We start from the raw sequence: 20705 nt of genomic DNA on the forward strand, positions 1-20705 counted from the left end.
TGTTTTACTAAAGTAGCAATACCACCAAGTATTTATTCAAAATGTTACTTGTGTAAAAGTGCAAAAGTATTGATATCAAAATATACTGAGAGTACAATTGAAACTAATTATTAGTTGTAGATCTGCTATTTTCTGCAAACGTTTGTCCCGAATACGGATAATGGAGTTTAAGTGGTTAATGTGTGTGTGTGTGTGTATGTGTGTGTGTGTGTGTGTGTGTGTGTGTGTGTGTGTGTGTGTGTGTGTGTGTGTGTGTGTGTGTGTGTGTGTGTGTGTGTGTGTGTGTGTGGTGGAAAAAGTACTCAAATGTTTTACTTAAGTAAAAGTATCAATACTGCATTATAGAAATACTAAAAAAGTAAAAGTACAAAAGTATTGGCATCAAAATGTAATTAAAGTATCAAAAGTAAAAGTACTAAAATATTTGAAAGTAGCAGATCTACAAGCTCACAACGTGTCGCATTGTGACGCGTTGTGAGCTTGTAGATCTGCTATTTTCAAATAGCCTAGGTATAAAATAGGGCTAAAGTGATTAAAGTTTCATAATATAATAATTTATATATGAAAAGTAACTAGTAACTAAAGTTCTCAAATAATTGTAGTGGAGTAAAAGTACAATATTTGTCTCTGAGATGTAGTGGAGTAGAAGTGAAAGTATTGGAAATTGGAAATACTCAAGTAAAGTACAAATACCTCAAAATGTTACTTAAATACAGTACTTAAGTAAATGTTACTTTCCACCACTGGTGTGTGTATAATCATTTTTAGTTTTATTTATTTTTAATTATCTGTGTGTGGGAGGAGGGGAGGTCTAGTTTACAGTATGAAGAAAAAAAACTGTCATGTTTCCACCTGTATAGATATATCATTTAATATTATCTCATAATAATAGTGTGTTCCTCAATGTTTCTCCCTCCTCTTTCTATGTCTCTTTGTTTTTTCTATCATTGTCATTCTCTCAGCTGCACAGCCCTCCCTCTCTCTGCAACAGACATGATGAAGTCTTGGCATAAAGACTTCACACAGAGCTACCGTGACGACTATGTCCGCTGTCTGTGAGTGTTCATCACACAGAAAGCAGAACCAATACAATGTGTTCTCACCATCTTCTAGACCCCAGACCAGCTGAACTATTATCACTTATTATTACACGGCTTGGTTGAATGCTCGATTCTGATTGGTCAGTCATCGGTCATTATTTCTGGATAATGACCGATGAGCTCTATAACGGGCCGCTGTGTAATCAGAGACTCAGAACACCTGCTCATGTCAACCTGTGCTGCTTGGTTATATGCTTTATCCAACATGACAGCCATGTAAACAAACAAACAATGTCATTTACAACTAAACGTTGCTCTCAAGAATGTTTTTGAAAACATTTGAAGTGAGAAATAGACGATGCAATAACCGAGAAGTCATTCTATTTGATCCACTGCGCTTCCTTGTTTATCGTGGCACAACAACGGGGGAATACCAAAACGCTCGCCCCAAAACACAGTCGCCCCGGGGCAAATCTGGCGGTATTACAGGCAAATCGGCAGTAAATAGAATGGGGGGCGAGTGTGTTTTGGGGCGAGTTTTTTTCCATTTCGTCATTTGTTTTTGCGAGGCGAACTTGTCCGCCCATGCATTATCCCTTGCTTATATGATGAGTTGAATCTGATGTCTGACTTTGTCTCTTTCATTCTCTGTGTGTTGGTGAGCAGTGTAGTGGATATGTCAACAGGAGACCCAGCTGAGGACATAAAGGACCTGGTGACTGATGCTCAGAACATAGAGAGGAACATATATGAGTCAGCTAACAGTGAGGTAAGAACCTAATATTCTCTCCATGACATTCATTTACATGTTCTAATGAATACATGAACTACAATGTAGCGTGTAACATTTAATTGTTCATCATTCAGTGACATAAAAATACAAAACTATAAACAAAAATGTGTCTAAAATAGGGATGCCAGGTAACCACATGAACCCTAGCGTCCTTATTCTGAGGTGAACATTCGACGAAAATAGCCGATCTACAAGCTTATAATGAATCACAATGAAACCCGTTGTGAGCTTTTAGATCAGCTATTTTAAGCAAACAGATTTGGTGTTGAGAGAATAAAGCATCGGGCCTAGTTCAGAGCCCTGGGGAACCCCGTTCAACTATGTATAAAGGGTTAATTATCGTTGTTGTCGGGCAGAAACCTTGTATCTCCACGTTTCACCCCCCCCCCCCCCCCCCATAACTTAATGCCCCATTTCATCATAGAAGAGTGTCACTCAAAAGTAGTGAAAATAACAGATCTACAAGCTCACAATGCCTCACGATGTGACATGTTGTGGACTTGTAGTTTAACTTTATTAATAATATAAACCCTATATTCTTAAATTCAACAGGGTTCCTCAGGGGTCTATTCTTATACCTCTACAGTCCCTCTATAGATCTACACACTATTGTGAGCTTGTAGATCTGCTATTTCCATAGCGTGTGTTCCCCAGAATAGGGAAGCTAGGGTTCATGAGGTTAACAGTGTTCTACTTACATTAAACTGTTCTCTTATACCCAGTGGTGGAAAAAGTACTCAATGTTTTACTTAAGTAAAAGTATCAATACTGCAATATAGAAATACTCTGTTACAAGTAACAGTACGGAATAAAACAAATACTTGAGTAAAAGTAGAAAAAATTGGTATCATAATGTATTTAACGTACCAAAAGTAAAAGTACTCATTAAACATGATTGTCCCATTGCAATATTTGCCTCTGAGATGTAGTGGAGTAGAAGTAATAGTAAAAGTACTGAAAATTGGAAATACTCCAGTAAAGTAAAAGTACCTCAAAAGTGTAATTAAGTACATTCATTGAGTACATGTACTTAGTTACTTTACACCACTGTCACCCGAGTCTTTTATTTTTATTTTAATAAAACCTTGGAGTGAGATTTGGTGGCATGTGCAGCAAACATTATTATTATTAATATAATAGACCCATAGAGTCACCACCGCACGCCAAATGTATTTTTGTATTCATTGTTGTACTTAATGTTGCACCCAGTGCAACACACCAGTTGTAATCCCCCAACCAGGTACAGCTGGTATGTTGCACTGGGTGGGTGTGCTATCATTTTACAAATCTAACCCTCAATAATGAAATCAAGTCATTTTAACCCATTGAGACCGGGAACGCATCTGTGTCATTTTTAGATTTCTTTGGCTATTAAAAAATAGCAGATATACAAGCTCATAGCGCAGCACCAAGTGAGCTTGTAGATCTTCAATTTTGAAAAAACGAGAACATTTGTGCAAATCTTTGAAAATATATATTTTTAAAGCAAACATTTGTAAGATATTTTGTTCCAGGAACCCCCCAGAAGCAAAGATTTGAGTTACAAATGTTCACTTTAAAAAATATATACAGTATTCAAAGATTTGCACACATTTTCACAATTTTTCAAAACATATCAGATCCACAAGCTCGTAGCGCGGCACTATTACAAGCTTGTAGATCTGATATGACACAGATGGGTTAAGGCAGAAACTGGTGGTAGGTGTAGATTAATAGTGTGATTGTGATCATTTTGGTGGGGGGTCTTTTAAACAGATATAATGTCCTGTATTCTGATGCATTTTAACAGGGAGTTTGATACTTTAACAGGCTTTACTAACATGGGAACATTATGGGTAAATGTTTTAATTTCATCCATCAACAAGCTAAACAGAGACATTGATTTGATGACTGAAGCAATTAAAGAGCCATCTTTAATAATAACCACTCATTAATATATCTTTATGAGTGCATGCATTTAACTAGAATGTATCACTTAGGTATCAAATGGAGTATAATATGTATACTGTATGTGGGAATCACAGTCATAATAAATATAGTGACAGTAGGAGTCAGTGTGACAGCCTGTGTAGAGATGGTGATGGTTCATCTTGACTGATGTTTTGCACCATATGTTTCCTATTCAATATTCACATTGATTTCCATAAAAGTCTGATAGCTATAAAGTCAAGACAGACTGCACAAATTATTCTGGTAAATGGTGCATTTATATAGCGCTTTTATCCAAAGCGCTTTACATAGATTGTGCATTACATTAACCCATTCACACACATTCACACACCGATGGCGGAGGAAACCATACAAGACACCAGAAAAGCAGAACACCTCTGGAAAGCCACCAAGCTCCTGGCCGACCGTATTATTTTAAGGGAACTTTTAATTCAGTACAACTATTTAGTCAAGGATGTGCAAGCTTCTTATTTTGCCAATATTATCGCCTCTAGCAAGCGAAAGCAGTGGCCAGTCAGCTCAATAACCTACTAATTCAACACAATATCTCAGACAAATTTCAATCAGGTTTCCGTCAAAAGCACTCTACAGAAACAGCCCTTCTTAGAGTCACAAGCGACATAAGTATGTCATCTGATGTTGGCAACTGCTCCATCCTGGTTCTGCTAGACCTTAGTGCAGCCTTCGACACCGTAGACCACCGTATCCTGGTCGACAGGCTCAGGAAGTGGGTGGGTGTCTCTGGGAGCGCCCTAGATTGGTTCCAGTCATATCTATCGCACAGGAGCTTCTCAGTGGCCGTTGGTCCTTTTTCATCCAAATCCACTACACTCACATGTGGCGTTCCACAGGGTTCTGTGCTAGGTCCAATCATGTTTGCCCTCTGTTATGCCGATGATATTCAATTATATTGTTCATTCAAACCAGATAAAATGGATATGATCAGCAAATTGACTGTATATCTGCCATCAAGAATTGGATGGCCAGCAACTTCCTACAATTAAATGAAGAAAAAAAACAAGTTTTAATCGTTGCCCCAGATAGGGTTGCTGCCGATGTTGCCGACCGCCTTGGGTCGTTAAAAACAAATATATGCCCTAATCCTAGGAATCTTGGCGTCATTTTAGATCAGGCCATGCTTTTAGATAAGCATGTAAATTCCGTCTCCCGTGCCTGCTTTTATCACCTTCGCAATATCGCCAAACTAAGATCAGTTGTTTCATACCCGGAGTTAGAAATGATCATCCATGCATTCACATCATCACGTTTAGATTACTGTAATTCCCTTTTTACCTGTCTCCAAAAATCATCATTAGACCGCCTGCAACTGGTCCAGAATGCTGCTGCCAGGTTACTGACCAGGTCCAGGAGATCCTGTCATATCACACCTGTCCTGGCCTCTTTGCACTGGCTCCCAGTTAATTTTAGAATACATTTTAAGATTCTTGTAATCACACACAGAACCCTCCATGGCCAGGCACCTCCATATTTATGTGACCTGCTCCAACCTTATGTGCCCAGAAGGTCTCTGAGATCCTCATCTCAAGCCCTGCTGGTTGTCCCTCCCACAAAACTAAAAACTAAAGGTGATCGAGCCTTTGCTAGTTTTGCACCCAGGCTATGGAATGACCTACCCTTCCACCTAAAAACTGTGGCCTCTGAGGACCTCATTGTGTTTTTAGCTTGAAGATCTGTTCTTTTTGCACACGCATACATCCAAAGGTCCCTCCCCCTTTTAACTGCCTGCTCTTGGCATCGCAGCATGACACACAGAGGAGTTCTAAATAATTAGACGTCTGTCAAATTCAGTTTAAAAACTTGACCGGATAGAAAATATTCCATGGTACACCCGGCAGCTAACATTTTGGATGTGTAAAGCATAGAACATTAGTTCATCTTAAGATCTATGCTGTTGATCCTCCTTTCGGCGACATCTGGGAATATCACTGTAATGATCAATGGAATGACATGAGCGTAAATGTGTGCAGCGTCCTTCATACAAGAGACGTGCACACACACACACACACACACACACACACACACACACACACACACACACACACACACACACACACACACACACACACACACACACCTAACATTTATGCTTTTCACGACAGTTAACGGGTGGGGATACTTCAGATACAATAATTTAATTCACTTTATCGTTCAAATACCGTCAGAAGTGGATGTCTCAGTGGTGCATGAGTTAACACAGTTTAACACTTGGGCTGATTTGACGGTGTGATAAATATGATGTGTAGCGTGAGTGCATGTGAAGAGGGTCATTTACGTGTGTCTCGCGCTCATTGTGTGAGAGTTGTCAGCTCTGGTTAAGGAACAGTGTGTTAACACTTGATGTAGCTTCACTCTGTCATTGTGTGTTGATGTGTGAAATACAGGAGGAATACTGGAGACTGATAAATGAGAAGGCGTCTGAAATGATGGAGAAGAGTCAGATGAAGAGGAGTAAGCTTCTAGTCTCTCTCTCTCTCTCTCTCTCTCTCTCTCTCTCTCTCTCTCTCTCTCTCTCTCTCTCTCTCTCTCTCTCTCTCTCTCTCTCTCTCTACCCCCCCCCCCGCACACTTTAACCCTATTTATTGACCAGGGGTCTGTACTTGGTCCCCTCCTTTTTCCCTTCTACACCAAATCTCTTTGCCGATCTACAAGCTCACAAGCCGACGCGTTGTGAGCTTGTATGTCTGCTTTTTTTGCAGAATGTTCACCCATCTTCACATAATGTTCATCTATTATGAGCTGTCCAGAATAGTGAGTCTAGGGTTGATGTGGTTAAACTAACATGTTCACACTATGTCCATTTAACTCTTACTTCATACTGGAGGGGGAGGGGCTAACCTCCAAGTATGATGTAAGAACAAAATGGCCGCTGTGTGAATATGGTTAATTGAGTTTACAGTGATATTTATGTACAGTCATGTATCAGACCTCATGTCTTCTATACTCATCATGTGTAATGAATGTTTGTTTGTTGTTCTTCTGTAGGGAAGAAGATGAATCAGACATCAACACTTCCTATTCTCGGTGACGAGGTAACCATAGTTTGGCATTTAGCCAAACAGTATGGTCAGAGGTGGATGGAGTCCATGGGTCTGAGATTAAAGCCTGCTTACAAGGTTTCCATTTGTGTTATGTTTTGTATTTTTTTGGGTTATCTAAGCCTTGGTTTTAGTTTTCGTTTAGTTTGTACAAGTTTAGCATTGCTTTTTTCATTTGTTTTATATGATATGGGATATTTGTCAGGTAAGATTAAAAAAGATCATCCTGTCACAGAGTCACTGTCCTCTCCATATGCCTCAATGGAACTCCAAGATGAAACTGATCTAAGTTCATGCTTCAATAGTTTGAGGATAGAAGAATCCATCTCTCTGCCTCGTTCTCACAGCTTACCCTCACTGAGCCAGATGCCATGTTTAGAGAACAAGGAGAGTTTCAGAGCAAAGAGATCCCACAGTGTAAATGATGTTACACTACTGGACAAAACACAGAAAATTACACCTGATATCATTGTTGTGGAAAACAAGGAAAGCTACAGGTTCCACTGCACCCAAGCAGGACTGTTCCAATGCAACGTGACCGACCTGGTGTTTAAGATGAAGACCGAGGGAGATGTGACTTACAGGACAGTCCACTGGGGCCGAGGGCTTCTATCGCAGCTTGGCATGAAGAGGCCTGCAGGACCACTGTTTGACATCAAAGGTTCTCAGGGGTCTGTGTGTCAGTTACACTTTCCACATTGTGAGATCCTCTCCATGGGTGGAGGCAAATCCTTGTCTGTTCTCCATGTGATGGATGATGATAGCTTTGAGCTGATCAAACCCGATGTGATCACAGAAACTCATGTTATCATAGATGTAACTGGATTTTGTAAATTTGGTCTCACCCTTGGTGACAACGGCAATCATTCAACTTCAACCTCAGGTTTATTTGCACGTTTAATAGAGTGGGTGAAATCATTTTTCATACAAGCTCCCAGCATTTGCAATCCTATCCATGCATTGGTGTTACTGTTTTATACACCACCGATTGATGATCATCCCATATCAACCCTGAATGCATTGCTGCTGCCTAAGAATGTTGTGCTGAGGGAAGTGCTGAATGAAAGGAGGAGCCGAAATAGAGAAGAGATTTTCATTGAAATCCCTCCCTGTGAACTAATGCCAGAGCAACAATACACCCTCTCCACCTCCCCTCAAGACGATTCCATCATAATCCAACCAAGTAAGGCAAGATTTGTCTTGTCTTTCTATCACAACTACATGCCAACATTTGACTTGATTTTAAAGGGAAGGTTTACACATATTAAGCTGCTTCTAAAAGACAGTAGCACCTCAGACTGTGCATGGGAACGCTATGTAGAGCTTTCAGCTCCAGATCTAAAAAAACAACAAGTTCAGCGCACACTGGGTCATGAAGCGAAAGGCAGACTGTTTTCTGTGCGGAGTAGCTTCATCAACTGTGTTTCAGTAGGTACTCTGAAAATTCTCCAGGACAAACTTTTAGAGCAGAGGGTGATAAACGATGCTGATCAGGGTGAGGCCAACGCGATGCAGGTGAAAAATGACAAGGCACGTTTTGTCATCGATACAGTGAGGAACAAAGGAACTGCTGCAAGTTCAATCATGATATTCATTCTCTGTGAAATCGACCCATTCCTTTCTGAACATCTTGGGTTGATGTAGAACTGTACCGATGTACTCCAGTTGGACACACTGAAGTTGGGTCATTATATTTAACTGTTATCTTTTTTATGACATGATCATGCAGAGCAACTTCAAAGTAAACGAGCAATGACCGGTGCAATGCCTTGCTCTAGGACACTTCAACAGGGTGCCTGGCTACGGCATGCACACATTGACTGTTTCAGAGATTAAACACAGGATGTTTTGACCACGACCTCAGGACACAAAGATTTGACAAATGCCTTTAAAATGTTTTAACTCATGAAGTGGAATCATGTGTCTGACTTCTGTTTATTCAGACACCTGATGAAGGTCGTGGACAATGTTAACTCATTCCCTGCCAGACTTATTTCTGGCTGTGTTTGCCCACTGCCAGCGATTTAGTGTTTTTTTATAACGAAAAGATAAGACCCCCAATGGGGTTTTGAGCGTTGTATGTTTGGGCAACGCATGCAGATGTTCTCTCATGAGAAGCAAGAGGATGCCTGCTAAAAGCCATTTTACTCCCTGCTCTCCCTGACACAGAGAGGTTCACAGAACCACTATTGTTTAGACCTGGTCTCTTCACTCTGGTTTGAACTAAACCCAGACCATATCTTCAACACAGTCTACTGGAAAAGAGGAGTTATGGTACAAATACCATGAGCTGTTCTTTTTTTTTTTTCTATAATTTTTGTCCCCACGATTTTGTAACCCACATTTTTTTCACCCAGTGCCAATTGCCTATGTAATCCTGGGCACTACCTACCCTCTGCCAGCCTAGGGAGAGCCCAAGCTGAAGCTCATGCCTCCTACAATGCATGAGGAGCAAGCAGGCCGCTTCTTATCACCCGACAGGGGGGAGTTTCCCTGGTTGGACATAGCGCGTGGAAGGAACACGTTATTCCAACCAGTTCCCTTCTCCTCCATCAGGCGCCCCGGCTGACCAGGGGGAGGCAGTATAGTGACCAGGAGAACATGCAAACTCCACACAGAGTAGGCCCTTTCACCAACCCCACCTAGGGTATGGGCGCCGATGACGTGGAGGAGAGAACACGCCCCCAGCGCCCACAGCGTCCCTGGCGGGAATCGAACCCAGGACCTTCTAGCTGTGAGGCGACAGCGCTACCGACTGCGCCACCGTGCCCCCCTACCATGAGCTGTTCTGAGAGAGGTCCATGTCCCTCTGGCTTCCTCACCACTAGCATATATATCATGATAAGAAGACATCTGTACCACCTTACTGCCTGTTACATCCTGACAGGACGTCTGGAGATACATAACATGTACAATAGACCTTTATGCACAGTGGACACATAGCCCTTATTAAACACCAGTAGAATATACAATCGTATTAAACTGTTCAAATCTAATTTCCTTTCCTATTCATTGGCTATCTCATCCTCTTTGCCTGGGAACAAAAATAATCGAAAGCGGAAAGACATTTTGGATTCTCTACAGGAATATGCTTTTATGGACATACTATGAGAATTTGACAAAAACAACAAAACAACCCAGAGATTTCATGGGGATGTGGAGTTTATTAACAGAGACTTTTTGTTTAACATAAGTCTCCACAGGACCTTTCAGATGATCATGGACTCTAGATTATTATGGAAGTTTGGACTTTGCAGAGATGAGCAGCTTTTTGATGCTCAAGGAAAACATACTGTTGGATTTCTATTACAACTATTGTCAACCAAAATTCTAAGACAATAGTTTCTCCTGGATGCAATATATTTCATCCTGGACCCCTGGAATCCTCTATATAGATTATTATAGAATATACTACAAAGTATTTTTTTTTAATTTAGGAATGAAATTGTTGCTGATATTTCAAAAGTTCCTGTAATCAATGATTCTGTATTTTCAAGTAAAACCTTTATTTGTTCTTTATCAAGACTCTACTTTCCTTCTTTTCTATTCAGCCCTTGATGTGTGTGAATGTGAACAGTGGTGAGTAAATCAATTTACTCAATGTACTGTACAGATAAGATGTATATTTAACTTAAATTGTTATTCATACGTTTTTCAGAAAACTGTTAGGATTTAGAAGACATTTGTAGAATCGGCCTCAGGTCTTACCGGGAAAGAATCTGTGTCATTTTTAGATTTATTTATTTACAAAAAAAAATAGCAGATCTACAAGCTCATAGGGTGTCGCGCTATAAGCTTGTAGATATGCTATTTTTTGAAAAATCATGAACATGTGCAAATCTTTGAATATATGTTTTTAAAGTGAACATTTGTCACTCAAATATTTGCTTCTGGGGGAGGGGTCCCTGGAACAAAACATTTGGGGATGGGGGTCCGCGGCGAAATATTTGCTTTAAAATGTTCGCTTTAAAAATATATATATATATATTCAAAGATTTGCAACAATGATGCAGTCTAGAACCTTCTCCATCATGTTCATGATAACATGCAGCTTTAGTCCAAGTGAAGGAACAGTTAATCTACACCAATTCTCCATCATGTTCATGTCAAGGACCTCAAATTAAAGGACAATTCCGCCCAGTGTTTTTCTTACCTTTAATATGATATGATATCCTAGGACGAGTGGTACAGTAGAAACAAATCATAACTCCAAACTGAATCGGCTAAAAACCTGAGCCTATGGGACTTGTACTAGATTGCGTATTCATTTATTTTTAATAGTGTTTTTTATTTTATTTTTTAGCTACGGTCGATTCAGGAAGGAGTTATGAATGTTATCTACTGTACCACTCGTCCTAGGATATTATATCATATTAAAGGTAAGAAAAACACCGGGCGGGATTCTCCTTTAACCCATTCAGACCTGAGGCCCATTCTAAAAACACATTCTAAATCCTGACCTCAGTTTACTGAAAAATATTTATTCAAAAATGACAACAAATGTATGTTGCTTGCTATATACTGTACATAAATAAATACATGGTGCATTTATATAGAGCTTTTATCCAAAGGCACTTTACATAGATTGTGCATTACATTCACACACAGATTCACACACACATTCACACACCGATGGCAGAGACAACCATGCAAGGCATCAACCTGCTCATCAGGAGCAGTTAGGGGTTCAGTGTCTTGCTCAAGGACACTTCTACACTAACTCTGGGGGAGCCCGGGATCGAATCGGTTTCCAGTTCACTCTACCGGCCACTCTACCCCTGAGCCACTGCCCCCCCCCCCTGTACATAACAACAACATAGCAACAACAACTCTAAAAGGGGTTCCTGTCCTGAAAGGTAGAGTTACAAATAGGGGTTCCCGCCTAAAATTGGGTTAATATGTATTTGGTCGCACACGTCCATCTGAACATATACTTTGTGCCAGGGACCCCCATACAAGATCTGTGTTTTTACAATGTATTACAAACATCCAATATTTTAAAAAGATTTCGTTAAAAATATCAGATCTACAGACTCACGCTCCATTTCTGATCAGCTGTATAATCTACGTATACATTAGGTTAAAGCGGTCAAACTGATTTAGATGCTTTATTAACTAATTTTGTTGGGGACCCCCTGGTAAACCCTTTAAGGACCCCCGGGGGTCCCTCGGACCTCACTTTGAGAACCACTGAGGCTTTATCCTTTTGCTTTTTATATGAAATATCAGAGAGACTAGTAAGATATGATGGAAGATGATTCTGAACATAATTTGCTAGTTTGACGTCTTCAAATGCTCTGATCTTAACATAACAACCAGGGAGGCGCTTGCTGGCCTGGCGGTCCAGGTGCATACCGCATATAGGCTCTAATGTAGCCTGGCGGCGCGTTGCAGGTTCGAATCCCGTTCCGGACAACCTTTGCTGTGTGTCACTCCCTCTCTCTCCCTGTTTCCTGTACATCTTCACTATCTCCTATAAAAAAAGACCTATAATACTAATAACCATAACTATGTGAAGGAAAGGGAAGGTGCTGGTGATTTACAAAGGGTTGTACTCGCTCTGGAGTGTCGGTCAGGACACAAGGAGGAGTCCGTATATAAAGTTCAACCATTTACTGAAGGCTTTAGGCCATATATGGGCGGCCCGGGGGCCACATGCGGCCCCCACCTTCACTTAATGCAGCCCGCAGGTTAATATCAGAATAGTGATATATTATTGGTTTCAGCTGTTATGATCCCATACATGCAAACATGACCCGCTTTAATTACTTCAGTCTATATTATAGTAGCTTAATGACTAGTATTAAAATTCTGTTGTCTTTTTTATGTCCAATGTGTTTGTATTTAAGTTCATAAAGTTAACATAAGTATAACTAAGTGCATTTGAAATGAAATAAAAATGTTACTTTTCAGGATTCTAATTCAAAAGTAACAAAAATAGCAGATCTACAAGCTCAAAACACGTCGCACTGCGACGCGTTTTGAGATTGTAGATCTGCTATTTTTGCTACTTTTGTGTGACATAGAAGGCGAAGTACGGCATTCATTTACGAAAAAAGTTAAAATACAGAGATAAGAGGTTTCTGCCCGACAGTATACAGTATGCAATGTGTTCCTCTGGAGTGAGTGTGTAAATATAGTGGCCCTCTACATCATCAAAGTTGCATCACCCCTGCTTTAGGCACACAGCATACAGATACACAGTGTACAGTTTGTGTGGTTTCTGAAATAAATCAGGAATATATACAATCAGGTCTGTGTACTGTACTAAATATGACATCAGTCACAAACACAGTGAAACAAACACAGCCAGGTAATAATATAATGAACCAAACAGTCTCTGCTCTCATCCACAGCAACAACATCTAAGGGCTCCAACAACGAGGCCCCTGCAGCCAGGTGTTGGCAATGAGTTACCCACACCTTGACATGAACACACAGATTACACACATTTATCTATAAACCAAGTGTAGAGATATGGATTGGAAAAGCAATTAAACCCCTCTCTTTTTTTTCTTCTTAAAATTGCTAAATACAACGAACAAGTACTTAGTATCCATACAATTGATTATTTGCATTGCAGAACGATTTGATACGATACAAAGTCAAACGATACGATATTTTGCTGCATATCGATATAGTAGATTGTTGAAAATTCAAAACGATTTTTCGATGCAGTTACTATGGTAACACCTCGAGTGATTAGCTATAGCAGAGTGATTAATACAGAGCATATAGACCAATTATTTGTTTGCCAGCATTGAGACTGGATGCACAGGTGATTGTTTCATGTAATCAATTCTCAACCTGTTGATTTTGGGTGCACCGGTTTCAGCACACCCCAACCCCCTCTTGTGTGTTGGCTAGTGCTAAGCGCCCTAGCGAGACCTGACAGAATGGGTTTCATTTGCAACCAGTATGACGCTTGCAACCAGTGTGATGTTGTCTGTTAAGGGGTCTATATGGAGCTAAAGTAAGGTCACATCACAGACTCCCTTTTAGTCCAAACAAATACATACAGGTAAATGATACATGTAGGTAGATTAGGTAGATGTACATACAACCATAATGACAGGAATTAACCTAGTCATCAACCTAAATGCTTCAGTCCACAGAGGTAGAACGGCACATCAAACAGTGGCACAAAATTACCCTAAGCAGAATATACCAGCAATAATAACGGTGGAACATGTAGCAGACATAAAGCACAACTTACAATTGTTCAATGACGCACACAGGTAAAAGAATGGATGGTAGAAAGGAGTATAATAACCAAGTGGTGGAAAAAGTACACAAATTCTTTACTTAAGTAAAAGTATCAATACTGAAATATAGAAATACTCTGTTACAAGTAAAAGTCCAGAATTCTAAATTTACTTGAGTAAAAGTACAAAAGTGTTGGCATAAAAATGTACTTAAAGTACCAAAAGTAAAAGTACTAAAATGTTTGAAAATAGCAGATCGACAAGCTCACAACGCGTCGCGATGCGACGCGTTGTGAGCTTGTAGATCTGCTATTTTCAAATACCCTAGGTATGAAATAGGGCTGAAGTGGTTAATGTAACTCAGGGCTCTGTCCTAGGGCGTCAGTCTTTGTCTATAGGCTGATGGTCAGTCAACAGTCTCCACAGGTGTTACGACCCCTTTAACCTTGGCTCCAACACCCAAGGGACCACAACACAATAAAGGACATAGTCAGGTTTCACACTAAACTGAAGGTTTATTTTTCAATACATCAAGTTTTTATCCACCATGAAATCATGACATAGTGAATAATGTAACATAAAGAATAATAGTGAACCAACATTTAAACCTAACTAAAGTCCCAAACAAACAGAGAAGTGATGGGCTGGACAAAGTGAAAAGAGTCTGGTGAGCCAGGCACTATGTGCCCGTCGTCTCACCAGACTCCCATAAAACTACCAAAACATTCACTAGAACTGAACTAACCAGTAACCAGAAAACATGTACCAAACAATACTTACAACCAGCCCATCAGAACTGACATAAAGAAATACACATTAGATACAGGATCAAAACACTGGTGTTCTCTGCTGAGGCGCATGAGGGAGATTACTGAAAGCTTGTTACAGCTCCTGTTTTATAGACCCTAATAATCACACATGAGACACAGCTGTTTTATAGATCTAGACCCTAATCACACATGAGGCACAACTGAGAAGGGGAGGGGCCGTCAGAGTACTCCCAGGTGAGTGACAGGTGTCTAGCCAAGACCAAGGCAGCAGAGCCTAGCCTGGGATCCAGCCTGCTTCGCTACGTTCGGCGGACTTTCATTTCTCTCTTCGCTACTCAGTCTGGAATGCCTGCTATCTCCAAGGGAGGCGGGACATGCCAAACGTCTCGAATCGTGTAACGTGGCTTCTGATTGGTCTGTGGTGCGGGGTGGGACAAAAACAACAGTGTGATCGTGGTGATTCGTCATTCGTTTGAACAACATTCAATCAGCAACGACGTTGCCTAACGTAACATATGTAGCTCCAGTGTAGTTCTGCAAAACGAGTCTATAGACCCCTTAACAGACGTCGTCGTCACACTGATAAGAACCAGTATGCGCTAAATGAAACCCATTCTATCAGGTCTCACCAGGACGTGCCACACTAGCCAACACACAAGAGGGGGTTGGGGTGTGCTGAAACTAGCGCACCCCGAAACAACAGGTTGGAAATTGATTGCGTGAAACAATCACCTGCGCATCCAGTCTCAATGTTAGTAAACAATTAATTGGTCTATTGGGGTGCATTCCAGACTGAGTAGCGAAGAGAGAAAGAAAAGTCTGCCGAACGTAGCGAAGCAGGCTGGATCCCAGGCTAAGCAGAGCCAGCCAGGCAGCATAGACACTAAGCACAGCTATAGGACAAATAAGCATTATAGTAGTACACATAGTACACATGAGAATAGTAATACTGTAGACCATGGGTGACGCAACGTTGATGATGTAGAGGGCCACTATATTTACACACTCAATCCAGAGGGACACATTGCATATACTGTCAGAGGGCAGACACCTCTTATCTCTGTATTTTAACTTTTTTCATAAATTAATCCTGTACTTTGCCATTCTATGTCACACAAAAGTAGCCAAAATAGCCGATCTACAAGCTCAAAACGCGCCGCACTGCGACGCGTTTTGCATGTTTGGAATGTTTGGAATCATAACAGCTGAAATCAATAATAATATATCACTATTCTGATATTAACCTGTGGGCCGCATTAAGTGAAGGTGGAGGCCGCATGTGGCCCCCGGGCCGCCAGTTGCCCATGTATGCTGTGTAGACTGAGGTGTTAATATGTACAGAGTCACATAACAGTGTTGTGTCGATATAATGAAATTTGTCTCTGAGCAAGACTCTTAACCCCTAATTGCTCACAGGCCCTCATTGGAAACAAGACCGCAAGGACTTTCATGAACGGACCTGTTAAAGGAATTATCCTTATCCTTAATGGCCTCATGGGCCATGACTTAATGGCCTCATGGGTAAAGTGGTCCATCAGCTTCTGATGACTGACAATGACAACATGTTGTAACCGTCCACTAGAGGGCGACGCAGCATTGTCTATCAGAAACACACAGACACTCTGACAACCTGCATGTGGTGTAAAGTAACACCACACACACACACACACACACACACACACACACACACACACACACACACACACACACACACACACACACACACACACACACACACACACACACACACACACACACACTTCAGATCCTGGAAGTACATGTTTTTTTTTCCAGAAACTTGAAGGATTCTGCTGTTTTGTAACCGACTCACGGCGTTACTGCTTTAGCTCTATTAGCACAGACACACGTCTTGTTTTTTGAGAGAGAGGATTGAATTAGACTTGGAAAAGACAGCTCCGAATGAGGAGGACAATTCTTTTTTGTTTGCTCCAGGCCCAAGGCTGGCCCTAGGCAGTTGCCGAGACTATGTTTCCACCCCTGTCCGTCAGTGTGTGTCCGTCCGTCCGTCCGTCCGTCCGTCCGTCCGTCCGGATGGCTAATCTCCGGCATTGTTGTACCGATCGACATGAAACTGTTCGTACACACGCTCCTATGTATTTAGAAAATTGGTGCAAATATTTGACTCTATACATGTGTTTTAAAGCAAACATTAACTCAAATATTTGCTTCTGGGGGGTCCCTGGAACAAAATATTTAGAGATGTGGGGGGTCTGCGGCCATATACATATCTCTTCTTTTTTTTGGGGGGGGGGGGGGGGTCCACTGACATAGAAACTTACGTTTTTCAGAAAACTGTTAGGATTTAGAAGACATTTGTAGAATCCCCCAGAAGTAAAGATTTGAGTTACAAATGTTCGCTTTAAAAAATATATATATATTCAAAGAATTGCACACATTTTCACGGTTTCCCAAAAAGTAGCAGATTTACAAGCTCGTATCTCGGTTCAAGACCGGGAACGCATCTGTGTCATTTTAAGATTTATTTTGGCTATTCAAAAATTGTGACAAATCGGTGCAAATCTTTGAATATATGCATTTTCTTTTAAAGCAAACATTTTTTAACTCATATCTTTGCTTCCCTGGAACAACATATTTTGAGATGAGGGTCCGCGGCCAAATACATATCATTTTGGGGGTCCTTCACATGAAAAAAAAAGTTTGAGAACCACTGATATTATAGCAACGTACGTTGTTTTTAAAAAAACTGTTAGGATTTAGAAGACATTTGTAGAATCCCCCAGAAGCAAAGATTTGAGTTACAAATGTTCGCTTAAAAATATAGATATATTCAAAGATTTGCCCAAAAAAAATCACACATTTTCAAGCTATGAGCTTGTAGATCTGCTATTTTTTTATAGCCAAATACATCTTAAAAATGACACAGATGCGTTCCCGATCTCAATGGGTTAATGCAAATGATGCAATGCATTTTCTTTCTGTATTTCGGTCATGCCGCATAGTGTCTCCTCTCTGACTCGGGGGAACAGGACGCCGGCCGGGCCGCCTGGTGTCCCTTGAACATCAAGGCTCCTGCGTCTCTTCTGATCCCCCATGCATCCCAGCAGCTCCTTGGTGCTTTATGATAGAACTCCATGCAGTGAAGATGCATGTTCATGCTGAGATGCAAAAAAATGCATCTAGGCTCTTCTTGGTGCTGCTGCCTTATTATCCAGACATAAAGCTACATTCTATAATGTGTTTATTATGCACCATGATAAGAACAAAATAAATAAATAACTATGAGAAGGACAGTTGGACAGAATAATGTATTCTGTGCAACTGTCTGTAGGCCAAGGCAGGGAAGGAAGGCTGCGGCCACCAGCAGTGTTGGGCAGTAACACGTTACTTTTAATATACTAGCCCATACCCATAGGGGGGATATGCACACATGATCTGGCAACCCGGGAGCCATTCATCCCATAGCTTGCAGGGCCATCCCACAGCTGGGCAGCCGTAACCATGGCAATATTCTTTTTACATAAAAACACTAATAAACAGATGACAGTTGGGGAAAGCTAAAAACGGGCTTCGCTTTTCCGTGCACATGGTAATGGTCAATGGCTGTGTGCAAATGCAGAGCAATTGTATCCAGACACTGAGGAGAACCGGGCAGAACGATTTTGGCCTCACCACCTCACAGAGCTCTGTAGAATTATAGGATTATGTGATCATGCATTGTTATTATATAAATATATTCTGGATTATGAACCAAAAACCTTCGTTTCAGTTTTTCTGTAATGCTTTTTTCTTCTCCTGTTTTTTTTGTACTTAATTTTATTTTCCTTATTTGTCATGTATGTACTTTATGTTGAAAGGGTAGAGGCAGAATAATCTATTTAACTTCAGCCTATACCTTTTTTGGTCACAACTATGTCATATTTATTATTGTTGTTTTCATGAGAATGGGGTATATTGTTTGCTTAATGAACTGATGACCAAAATAAAAACCTGCAAAGTGAAGTATTACTGTAATTGTATTATTTTACCCTGTAACGAGTAGTGTAAGGTATTACTCTGTCCAAACAGTAATATTATACCACATTACTATGTAAAAAATAGTACATAATTACATATTACTCAGGTTTTGTTGGCTGCCTTTTGAAAACGTTTAGTTTAAAAGGTCGAGGGAGAGATTGCTGCTTTATTTTATAGCCTTTTTGGCTGATTGGTGACTCTTATTATTATTATTCAAAATGATTGGATTCAGTTCTAAAAGGAGCAGGCTAAACAGATTCTGTTGTTGTAGATGTCTTTTTTTCTTTTTTTGTTGCGGGGGGAGGGGAGGGGGGTCAAAATTAATATGAAATATAATATGTAATATAATATATTTTTCTTGATGCCAAGTAATATAATATTATTACTTTAATAGTAACACATTACTCTCCTGAGTAATATTGCCCAACACTGGCCACCAGTATGTTTGAATAGCTGCAAGAAAATTGGAATTCAATTTGATGATAAATCAGGATCACAGTGTTGAGGAAAAGGTCAGGGTTGTTGAATTATCACAATGTGAGTCCATTCACATTGAATTCTTTTCAGACACAAAATGAAAGACAAAAGTGTCACAGTGAAGGAGAACGTTTCCATGTTTTATATCTCTGTGAACAGCACCCTGCACCACACAGTAAAACCCTTAGCGTTCATTTAACTCCTGAGGGTAAAACAACAATGGGTTAAGCCAGGGGTCTTCAACGTTTTCAGGCCAAGGTCCCCCTAGTTGAAAGAGAGATGAAGCAGGGACCCCCTCTATATTGTATTAAAATTGTGTTGTAGTGGCCTGGGCCGTGGCGTCGCGGTCCAGGCACCATCGGTTGAAATCCCTTAACTGACAGCGTGTCGCGGGTTCGCGTCCCGTTCCCGATGACCTTTGCTGCGTGTCTTCCCCCATCTCTCTCCCCGTTTCCTGTCAGCCTACTTTCACTGTCCCTCTCCAAATAAAGCTATACATTTTTTTTTTTAAAAGCCCCAAAAAAAAAGAAAAAAATTGTGTTGTAGATTAAACTATTTTTCTAAAACTTGGTCTGCTCTTTTTTTCCTAGTCTACACCTATACCTCTTTGCCAAAAATAGCCGGTCTACAAGCTCACAACGCTGTGAGCTTGTAGATCGGCTATTTCTGGCTAAAGTTCTCCTCAGAAATGGGATGCTATGCTATCATATCACACAAAGATTTGGCGGCCCCCCTGTAGTAACTCTGAGGACCCCCTAAAATGTATTCAAAGATTTGCACAAAAATAGCAGATCTACAAGCTCATAGCGTGCCGCGCTATGAGCTTGTATATCAGCAATTTTTGAATAGCCAAAGTATAAATTATGAATAAAGTGGTTATACAGATGCGTTCCCGGTTTGAATGGGTTAAATAGAAGGAGAGGAACTGAATCTATAGCTCGAGTCCATTCGGCACATTGGGATCGATCAGTTTACCCCCGTGGAGTCTTCAGCACCACAGCGAGTCTGTCCACACAACATGAAGGGTGAGAATGTATAGCATGTCTTTTGAAAAGTCTTCCTTTTTTAGCGGTGCCAACCGCTCTATACGTGGCTTTGACTCGGTGTCTGTGTGTGTGTCTGTGTGTCTGTCTGTGTGTCTGTGTGTCTGTGTGTCTGTGTGTCTGTGTGTATGAGCCCGGGATGAGCACGGCAAAGAAGCAACACATACAAACACACGCACACGCACACACACACACACACACACACACACACACACACACGGACTTGGAGATTGCCTATGCCATCTCTCCTCTCATTTGACACACGTGCCACCGGTTATCAAAGAGGGGTCCAGGGACCCCCAGGGACGTCTGCCCGTATGAGCACGGGATGAGCACGGGATTTTAAACAGCTATAACTCCAGTTTGCAGCATGCC

General features: G+C 40.8%; 1 protein-coding gene across 2 annotated transcripts in view; it reads left to right on the forward strand.

Moving 5' to 3' along the window:
• The window catches only part of LOC311043631 (histone lysine acetyltransferase CREBBP-like), an 18417-nt gene extending 445 nt beyond the window's left edge, over positions 1-17972 (forward strand). Inside the window, exons 2-7 of one of the 2 annotated variants that reach the window (XM_084054939.1) lie at positions 963-1055; positions 1707-1809; positions 6186-6252; positions 6787-6833; positions 10391-10418; positions 17796-17972. In XM_084054939.1, the coding sequence (XP_083911065.1) occupies positions 963-1055; positions 1707-1809; positions 6186-6252; positions 6787-6833; positions 10391-10418; positions 17796-17809 (352 nt within the window). In that variant the 3' untranslated portion in view covers positions 17810-17972. Of the gene's footprint in view, positions 1-962; positions 1056-1706; positions 1810-6185; positions 6253-6786; positions 10359-10390; positions 10419-17795 lie in introns of those variants that run through there. The other variant, XM_084054938.1, reaches the window with a different exon arrangement.
• The last annotated feature ends 2733 nt before the right edge of the window (positions 17973-20705 follow it).

Source organism: Gymnoscopelus microlampas, assembly GCF_963454915.1.
Source record: "Gymnoscopelus microlampas genome assembly, chromosome: 4".
NCBI classification, from domain to species: Eukaryota; Metazoa; Chordata; class Actinopteri; order Myctophiformes; family Myctophidae; genus Gymnoscopelus; species Gymnoscopelus microlampas.